The sequence below is a fragment of the Leptonychotes weddellii genome, chromosome 15 (assembly GCF_054177405.1).
Source record: "Leptonychotes weddellii isolate Sample4059 chromosome 15, ASM5417740v2, whole genome shotgun sequence".
Taxonomy (NCBI): domain Eukaryota; kingdom Metazoa; phylum Chordata; class Mammalia; order Carnivora; family Phocidae; genus Leptonychotes; species Leptonychotes weddellii.
Window position 1 is genome coordinate 19,931,780 of NC_138383.1, and position 9,624 is coordinate 19,941,403.

The 9,624-nt window shown below is 53.1% G+C and overlaps 1 protein-coding gene and 1 long non-coding RNA gene across 2 annotated transcripts; both read right to left on the bottom strand.

Annotated features, from left to right (window-relative positions):
* Positions 1-739: 739 nt before the first annotated feature.
* On the bottom strand, positions 740-4,531 carry LOC102739827 (transcription factor CP2-like protein 1). The gene is made up of 7 exons (XM_031039169.2): positions 4,446-4,531; positions 3,796-4,207; positions 3,323-3,413; positions 2,797-2,879; positions 2,140-2,285; positions 1,952-2,003; positions 740-1,386 (listed from the first exon to the last, which is right to left on the bottom strand). The coding sequence occupies exons 2-7, from the start codon at positions 3,923-3,925 to the stop codon at positions 1,349-1,351; spliced, it is 540 nt and encodes a 179-aa protein (XP_030895029.2). The 5' UTR covers positions 3,926-4,207; positions 4,446-4,531; the 3' UTR covers positions 740-1,348.
* Positions 4,532-5,315: 784 nt separating this feature from the next.
* Positions 5,316-8,983, bottom strand: LOC145717347 (uncharacterized). The gene is made up of 3 exons (XR_014140496.1): positions 8,888-8,983; positions 7,619-8,775; positions 5,316-5,496 (listed from the first exon to the last, which is right to left on the bottom strand). It is a non-coding gene; the product is annotated as an uncharacterized LOC145717347 (long non-coding RNA).
* Between the last annotated feature and the right edge of the window lie 641 nt (positions 8,984-9,624).

The window sequence follows — 9,624 nt, forward strand, 5'->3', positions numbered from 1 at the left end:
TGATCCCAGGGTCCTGGGATCAAGCCCCACGTCAGACTCCCTGCTCATAAATAAAATTCCCTACCCTGAAGAGTTTTCTATTCCCTTCATTCCTTTAAAAAAACAAAAGGATTTTTTTTTTTAAGATTTTATTAATTTATTTGACAGAGACACAGCGAGAGAGGGAACACAAGCAGGGGGAGTGGGTGAGGGAGAAGCAGGCTCCCCGCAGAGCGGGGAGCCCGATGTGTGGCTGGATCCCAGAACCCTGGGATCATGACCTGAGCCGAAGGCAGACGCTTAATGACTGAGCCACCCAGGTGCCCCAGGATTTTTTTTTAAGATTTTATTTATTTATTTGAGAGAGTTAGCGAGAGAGAGAGAGAGCCGGGGGAGGGGCAGAGGGAAAAGGAGAAGCAGACTCCCTGCTGAGCAGGAAGCCCAACATGGGCTCCATCCAGGGACCCCAGGATCATGACCTGAGCAGAAGGCAGACCCTTAACTGACTGAACCACCCAGGTACCCTACATCTCTAGAAGTTTTAAATAAGCACAGTGATTTGATAGTTGAATGGTCTTTTAGAGGCTTTAGTGATTAGTTTTTGCCCAAACTAGTTGGGAAAAAAAAAATCCATCCAGATTTATTTATTCCTCTGTCTCAGACTCCATCCTTTGCCCTAGTCTATAGTTTAAGTAAGGAGAGAACATTTCCCCAAGAGGACCAAAACACCAAGGAAATTGAACAAGCATTGAACAACATATTAAATATATATGCCTTTTGTTTTATTTATTTATTTATTTATTTTAAAGATTTTATTTATTTATTTGAGAGAGAATGAGAGACAGAGAGCACGAGAGGGAAGAGGGCAGAGGGAGAAGCAGACCCCCCACCGAGCAGGGAGCCCGATGCGGGACTCGATCCCGGGACTCCAGGATCATGACCTGAGCCGAAGGCAGTGGCTTAACCAGCTGAGCCACCCAGTCGCCCCTATATATGCCTTTTAGAATTAACTATTAATATTAAGGAAAGGAAAGGGTGAATACAATTTTAAATAAACGTGAATCAGTGCACCCAGTGTTCAGGCAGCACTGCTTGGGGCAAAGGCGCCTTATCCATATTGGCAGGTTCCATGCCTCTCAGGCTTGGCCAGCTGAGCTGAGCTTGGGAGGCTGTGCCCAGGTTCCACCAACTGAGCAGAGAGATGGGAGCCTGGGGGCTGCTCCCCTCCTCTCTAGGGGGTAGGACATCCCGCTTCACCCAGAGCCGGATGAAGCAGCTGAGGATTTAAGCAAGGCTTCTGGTGAACGTGGGGCCCCCGAGAACCAGGCTGGCATCAGTCTCCTACTCTTGCAGCAGGATGTCCCTGGGCCTAGGTGAGAACCAGGTAGTAGCCATCTGGATTCTGCACTGGAAGCAATGAAAAGGGCACCACTGGGATGAGACAAGCCAAGCACCACTTCTGTGCTGCTCCCAAACCAAGCAGCTGGGAGTGCACCTGCCACTCCCCAGTGTTCCTCCTACCCCAACTAGAGGAAGCCTCCCTCTGTCCTGTAGGAGGGATAGAGGGCACGCATCTGAATAACCAGCACCATAAGCCAAGTGGCCAGAGGTGCTCTGTGCCAGGGGATGTCCAGCAAGCATCTTCTGCATTGTAGGATGGTGGGAGTGGGGCAGAAGAGAGAGGGGGCCTTACTTTCCCCTCTATTAAATTCCCTGACCCAGACACTGGGATGTTTTATCCCTGAGCGGTAAATAGCTGCCTTGCAGCCACGTGAATCTGTCCCTTTGACACCAACAAAGCTGGCATTCAGATGTTTCCAGTTGACTAGAACGCAGCACTGGCCCCGCCCCACCCCCAGCATACACACACCTTCAAGGAACCTTTTAATCTCATTTTAGGAGACAATATAAACACAATCTTGCCCTTTCTAGGGCCTGCCCGATACACTTCTCTCCCCTCCAAAACCCCTACCTTTTTTCACCACAGCCACAAAGTATGATTCATCCTTAAGATTCTGAACCACCTGCAGGGGAGAAGGGGTCACTGAGACAGTGCTGTTCTTAAAGCCAAACAGAAGAAGCCAGGGCAGGGAGAGGGGCCTGAGGTGGGAGAGGGATCAAGGCCCTTGTGGGGCCTGGCCAGAGCCGGGGCTCACCTACCTGGTCACTGAGGAGAATTAGGACGCCCCCGGGGCCTTGGTGAAAGAGGTAGTGGATCTGATTGGCCGGGAGGGCCAAGAGCTCAGCCAGTTTCCCCATCAGCTCAACAGCACTGAGTTCATCTAGAAAGATCTCTTGATAAAAGCCTGGGGGTGTGGGCAGCACAGGGCAGGGATCAGTATATGTGTGCGGGGGGGAGCTGAGGGAGCCCCAGAGACCAGGAAGAAGGAGAGGGCAAGGTGATAGCCTCTTGGGGAGTGGGGGCAGGAAGGAGTAAAGAAGCAAAAAGGTTTATAAATCCACTTAATCCTCACCTATTCCTCAGCTTTGGGGAGGCCTCAGACCGAGGGGAGCCCCCAACTTAAAAAGGGGGGACACCTACATACAAATGACTGAAACCCAAATACAATGATTACAATGTTCTAATCCCACGTATCAACAATGACAAAGTCAGATGGGTTTGGGGAGTAGAACATGGAGGAGTAAGCCCAGGGGACATCTTGGAAGGAGAGGACTGATCTGGTCATGGAAGACGGGAATGCCAAGGAAGGCATGCTGGGTCCCAGGAATGATGGAGGATCACCCTCTCCCCAGGCCCGAAGAGGTTTCGCGCAGCCACACCTGAATCTCGCCTGGAGAGAGAGGCCAGAACCTCACCTGAGTCAGGGTTCTTAGGAACCTCGTTCTCTTGCCTAGAGGCCTCCTGAGCCACATACAAAGTCCGCCGGTGACGAATGGGCCTGGGCCAGGAAAACAGTTTACCTATCAACACTTCATACCTAAATTAACAGCCCCCTCCCTGGGAGGGATCCCGCCCCCTCCCAGGTCTCCAGGGAGGGAGGTCACCACTCATTTCTTAGAAATTTAATGAATGCTGGACCCTGCAGGGAGAGATGAGAAAAATCCATCTCTGTCCTCAGAAATGGAGTGATGCGGGTGGGATGGCTACAGAAAAAGATCACAGGAGCCTCACTTTCTAGCCCATCCCTGCCATCTTCGCTCTGTGACCCCAGGGAGGTCACTGTCCGTGGGCCTCAGTTTCTTCCTCTGTAAAAAGAGGGTATGGGACTAAGTGGTCTTTAAGGTACCTTCCAGCTTGGACATGCCATGAGACACAACCATTAGCCAAGTTGGTAAACGCCACTACAGAGGGAAAGGGATTCTGGTTGGCAGTGCGCAGCACCTGGCTCTAAGAGCGTTGAAAAGGCGGATCCCATCGGCAGCCCCGCAGATCTGGATAAGGTCCTGACGGGTAAGCTTCAGCAGATCAGTGCCTGCAGAGTCAGACAGGGCCCGATTGGGGGAAGAGGCCTGGGGTCAAGGGTGGCAAGGGATACAACCCAACATTAGTCTACAAATCGCCCTAGCATGTCCAGACATGGGGATCAAACTTGGATTCAAATCCCAGTTCTGCCCCCTTGCTTGTTAGCTGTGTGTCTTTGGGCAAGTTATTTAACCTCTCTGAGCCCCATCCGCACGGGTAGTATATAAATTATATGGGGTGATACAGGAGAGGAGAGCCAAGCAGGCATAGTGCCTGGCAACTCTCAGTCCTAGAGAGAAGTTAGCTGAAGAACACACAGCAAGCCAGGCCACAGGCAGACGTCCTGCCCTCAGCCCCCTACAGGTAAGGTCCCTGCCGGACCCCAGCCTCACCAGTGAAGTTGGCCAGCACCCGGCAGTAGCTGGAGAACTGGTGCCGATGCAACCACTGCTGCGTCTCTAGGATGGAGGCTCCAGGGTTCAGATCCTGCGGCACGAAGAGGGCAGTCCAGGTTGTCACCATGGGCGCACGGACTGAGAACGGGGTAGGAGAGACACAGCCCCCTGCCCTTGGCGGGCCCGCGTCTGAGAGCCCGCAGGCTCATCGCCCAGTCCTCTCAGCAGTTTGGCCATCTGCGGCCATACAAGCTCTGTCCAGCAGGGGGCAGCGCCACCCCATTCCGTAGAGGCCGCTGAAGCCCCGAGGAGGCTTTGAGACACAGGTGGGGGGATTGGAAAGGCAAGACGCACCTCAGCGGGGCTGCCCCCCAAGGTGTCCAAGGCGAACGGCGGGGAGGAGCAGAGCCTGCAGGGGAGCAGAGAGTCGGCAGTGCAGCCAGCCCCCAGCGCCACCCCCCCTTCCCTGGGAGGCAGAGCTTGCTGGGGTCCCCCCCCCCCGCCCCACGGGTTACCCAAAGGCCACAGAGCTGAGCCTCTTGCCCTCAGCCGCACCCTCGACCCTGCCCCTCCCCGGATGCCTGGGCTGTGGGGCTCTTCTCTTCGCGCTCAGCCCGGAGGCCCGAGCGGGGCCCACCGCGCCTCACCTCCCCGGGGACAGGGGCTTGCAGCCGTGGGGAGACGTCAGAGCAAGAGGGCTGAGCGGCGAGGAGGGCCCTGCACTGGGGTCCGGCCACGGCGAACACTGTGGGGCAAACAAGCCGCAAGGTTCCGCCTACACGTTCCGAGGCCAGGGGCGGCTCTTCCCTCACCTCCGTCGGGCGGGAGCTGGCGGGGGGCGGGGGGGGGGCGCCCGGGGCCACACTTGGCCCCCGCCCTAGGAGGCCCGGACGAGTGGACCAAACGCTACTCAAGGGAAGAGAGTAAACCAGCCCGCCGGGCTGGCGGGGGCAGCTGGGGAAGCTTCCAGGAGCCGCTAGCCAGAAGCGGCAGCAGGAAGGGCAACGCTCCAGGCAGAGGGCGCCGCGGCGAGGCGGGCGATGGCGGGAGCGGGCGAGGCCGCCCGGGAGGCTGCAAGGCGTTCGCGCCTGAGCCTTGACCACACGGTGCGGCTTTGTCCTTGCAGGGAACAGGCGGAATCAGTGGGGATTGTGATGGTCCTGCAGCAGCCACGGCCCTCAGGCCTCAGTTTCCCGGCACGCGCAATGAGGATCCTTCCTCCAAACCCGCTCTGCGGCGCGCGGCGCCCCGCCACACACCTCGGCGAACACCGTGCTCGCACAGGCAGCCTGGTACTGGTGTCTCTCCCGCAGGGGCTGTTTCTCCAGCTTCTCCCGGTCTGTTTTCAGCTTGCGGTCAGCTCCTTTGGGCTACAGGCGAGGGACAAGGGCAGCTCAGAGCGCCCCCCCCCCTTACCTGCCCCCTTCTCACAACAGAAGGGGCTCCAAGCAAGAGATCAAGGCCCATCCCTCTGTGCATAGACAAGGGGCTGCCGGCCGAGCAGGGTGACAGTCCTGAGGGGGAGGGGGAGGGGCCTGCCTGTACCTTGAACACCTTGATGAGGCACCCCGCTGAGTGCAGGTGCTCAGGTGGAAGGTCCTTGTCGCTGGGCTTGAAAGTGTCAGTCTGGAGGCGGAAGGGGACACCTTTCTCCCCACCTTTCTTCCGAGGAGTGAACTCGGTGCTGATGCAGTGAACCTGAGGTGAAGAAGAAGCAAAGAGAAAGCAGGGTGACTCCAGGTCCCACCCACATTCAAGCAAGTCCACCTTCAAACCTGTCACCTGCCTGTCACCTGTCAGCCTTTTACCACGGCAACTTTCCATCCCCAACTGCAGTTTATTTCTTAATGCGTACCTTTATTAGGTTCTTTCCCTTGTTCAAAATCCTTCAGTAGCTCCCCATGGTTATGGGATGAGAAGCAAAGTTCCTGACCCTCATGTTTGAGCCCCTTAAAGAGTCATGTCAAGCCTCTCTGCATGGCTGCTCTCTCTCCCCCATCAGAGAACACACTGACCCACCGAGCCAGCCTAATCGTGGCCCCCAATACTCTTGCATAGTTCTCCCTAGAATCTTCTACCTGAAAAGCAATGCCTGCTCCTATCTAAGCCAAAATGCCCCATTCCAGGGTAGAGTTGCCAGTTAAAATGCAGGCATGCCCTGTTAAATTTGAATTTCAGGTAAACAACAATTTTTTAGTATAAATATATCCCAAATATTTCGTGGGACATTCTTCCCCTCACCCCATGGGACATTCTTTTTTTTAATTATTTAAAGATTTTTATTTATTTATTTGACAGAGAGAGAAACACAGCGAGAGAGGGAACACAAGCAGGGGGAGTGGGAGAGGGAGAAGCAGGCTTCCCACTGAGCAGGGAGCCCGATGCGGGGCTCGATCCCAGGACCCTGGGATCAGGACCTGAGCTGAAGGCAGATGCTTAACGACTGAGCTACCCAGGTGCCCCTAGACCTCACTCTAATGGCTACATAATTTCTAGTGTACGTCTGCACTCAAACTTATGTAAAAGTCAATTGTCTTCCAACGTGCATTTTGAATGTTTAAAGTCTTTGAATATGAGAAAGAGCGCTGCTATGAAGGGCTGGTCACTATATCTTCATGTAGGGAGCGCCTGGGTGGCTCAGTCGTTAAGCATCTGCCTTTGCCTCAGGTCATGATTCCAGGGTTCTGGGATCAAGTTCCGCATCGGGCTCCCTGCTCAGAGGGGAGTCTGCTTCTCCCTCTCCCTCTGCCTGCCACTCTGTCTACTTGTGCTCTCTCTTTCTCTGTCAAATAAATAAATAAAATCTTTAAATATATATGTATATATATCTTCATGTACTTATTGAACACTGCTGTAGGATGAATTTCTTGAGATGGAACCACTGGGGGGCTGGCACCTGGGTGGCTCAGTCAGTTAGGTGCCTGACTCTTGGTTTCAGCTCAGGTCATGATCTTGGGGTCTTGAGATCAAGTCCTGCTTTGGGCTCTGTGCTGGACGTGGAGCCTGCTTGGGACTCTTTTCCTCTGCCGCCCCCCCCAAATAAATAAATAAATCTTAAAAAAAAAAAAAAGGAATGACAGGGTAGAATGCTAGGAACATAAAATTCAATAAATTTTGCCCAAGTGCCATTCTACCCACAGAATGAGTGCACAATTTCTTCTAATTTTTTTTTTTTAAGGAGCTAGAAGTTTATTGAATACACCGCAAGGGGGCAGCAGGCAGACAGCAGAGAGGCCGTCTGCCTCCCCAAACTACTTCTTCACCAATAAGTCTTTTTTTAAGTCTTTGCCATATATATATATATATATATATATATATATATATATATATATATGCATTTAATTAACATTTTCTGAGGTTGAGTTTGAACTGTCTACATTTATTGGTAATTTGTATCCTTCTTGTCTGCTTATATCCTTTGCCTATTTTTCTACTGAGCTTTCATCTACTTTTTCTTATTGATATATGAGAACTTTTTATATATTGAGGATATAAAGCATTATATGTCATATGACAACTATTTTTCCCATTTGATGTCTCCTTTTAATTTTGCCTATGTATTGCAGACCATTACTTTTTATGAAGCTAAGTTCTGTCCTGAGTTTTCTAGCTTCTTCCAATGCTTTAAGGTTTAACAAGTCCTTCCTTGTGGTGAGATTCAATAAACATTTAGCCATATTTTATCTTCAAGGTGCTTTCTGGAAGCGGTTTGTTCTTACTGTTCCCTCACCCCCACCCAAACTCACCTTCCTTTCCCACCTAGGCTCCTGCCACTCCCATCTGACCTCAAGCCTCCTCCCAGTCCCAGCTTCAGACTCACCTGCAGGAAGAGGGAGGTCCTCTTGGTCGGGTCCCAGTGAAACTCCACTGTGTTGAGTTGTGAGGGCAGCACCTGGGGTTCTATCAGCCCCACGGACAGTGGCACATCTGTAGGCATGGGGTGGCAAGCAGGGAGCAAGCCTCAGCCTCCCCGCCCGCCCCTGCCATCCACGTGGCCTTCCAAGCCAGAAAGCGGCCCTGAAGGGTCCCTGGTCCCTCCCCATTCACCGATGTCCAGGATGCGGTCCCCTGGCCGGCTCCATCTCCACCCATCCAGCTGCTCTTGCTCTGTGTACTGCAGGCGCCGGTCGTGGAAAACCACACGCACCACGCTCTGGAGGCACAGGAAGTCACGGCTCACAGGTCAGAGGGTGCCTGGGCATTTGGGAACCAGTTCCCACCGCTGGGGTAGGCCAACCATCCCACCCTCCTCGCCCCCACCTTGCTTCCCACCTTCACAGGTCATAAGCACTTAGATCGCTAGGTCCGTGTCCAGACGCCCACCTGCCACTCACTAGCTATGAAACTGGGGAAGTGACCTAGACACCCTGAACCTCAGTTTCCTTATCTGTGAAATGGGGGAGTTAATCCTTTCCCACTCTTAGCCACTCTACTTGTTTCTTTTCTTGCTGCACTTTTCAATTTGCAATTGGTAAGTCGATTTGTTATTGCATATAACTTGTTTAATTACATGTTTGTCTCAGTAGAATGCAAGCTCCCTGAGGAAGGGAACCACATCTGTCTCTTTACTGTTGAATCCCTAGCTCATAGAATAGTTTCTGGCAAAGCATGGGAGCTAAATATATAATTTTTTGGAGAGAAGGAATCATGCATGTGAATAATGCTATGTAAATGTACTTCTAAATCCCAGATCCGCTATTTTGTGTCCTTGAGAAAATATTTAACCTCTGTGCCTCTTTCCTCAACAATGCCTGCCTACCACTGTGCGGCTATGAAGGTCAAGTTAAAAGGTGGACTCGAGAGGGTTCTACTCGACAGTCACATCACAGTGATGACATTGGCTTCCTGCCCAGAGGGACAGTCATGCCTGGCCCTTGCCAGTTCGGGAAGGGGATGCATCTACCTTCAACAGCTGGGCCCACTGGGTAGCATCGCTCAGCTTGGGGTTGCACAGCATCCGCACCTCATAGGACTGGCCTGGGAGAGGTCAAGGGGATGTGTGAGCCCCACTGGGGCACAGATGGAGCCTGCCACCCCCATCTCGCACTGCCCCACTACGCCTTTTCCTTCCCCAGTCCCAGCAGCATACCCTGGTTCAGGTAGGTGAGGGTCTCTTCCTGCTGCTTCACAGCCGGGGAGGTGGCTGCACAGAGAATGTACTGGAATGTGGGGCAGGGAGGCTCCGAGCTGGGGATGTTGTGCAGCTCTTCCTGCTTCAGGTAGGGCAAGGGCAGGGACTCCCTGTTGGCGGGGGAGGGGAACACCGGTGGCTTCCACCCCATCCCCTGTAGGGCTTTGACTCTCTCTGCCAGATCCTCAGGGAGCCAAAGGCTTCTGTAGCAGGCACTCCAGCAGCAACCAGGGCCTGAGAGTCCCCCACTCAACTCCTCTGGCCTCTGGGAGACCACCCTTTAGGGGCAAATTCCAGATACTACCAAACATCTCCAAAAACCTGCCATCAATTACTTGTTTGCCATCTCAGGGCTTATCTGATACCAAGTAAATGCCCAACAAAAGTGCCCTGAGAGGGTGGGCGGTCAGGGTGTTTCAAGATGGTCCAGGATCGGGGCACCTGTGTGGCTCAGTTGGTTAAGCGACTGCCTTCGGCTCAGGTCATGATCCTGGAGTGCCAGGATTGAGTCCCGCATCGGGCTCCCTGCTCGGCAGGGAGTCTGCTTCTCCCTCTGACCCTCCCCCCTCTCCTGCTCTCTCTCTCTCTCATTCTCTCTCTCAAATAAATAAATAAAATCTTAAAAAAAAAAAAAAAAAGATGGTCCAGGATCCACTAAACGTTCAACCACTCCCCTACCCACAAAGGCACCCAAG

What these genes read in the sequence shown, in the direction of transcription:
- LOC102739827 (XM_031039169.2), bottom strand. Translation starts at nt 3,925, where the DNA reads ATGGTGACAACCTGGACTGCCCTCTTCGTGCCGCAGGATCTGAACCCT. An exon ending in TTCAACGCTCTTAGAGCCAG is followed by an intron (nt 2,880 to 3,322) that starts GTGCTGCGCACT and finishes TTCCTGGCCCAG; the next exon opens with GCCCATTCGTCACCGGCGGA. An exon ending in TCCTAAGAACCCTGACTCAG is followed by an intron (nt 2,286 to 2,796) that starts GTGAGGTTCTGG and finishes CCACACCCCCAG; the next exon opens with GCTTTTATCAAGAGATCTTT.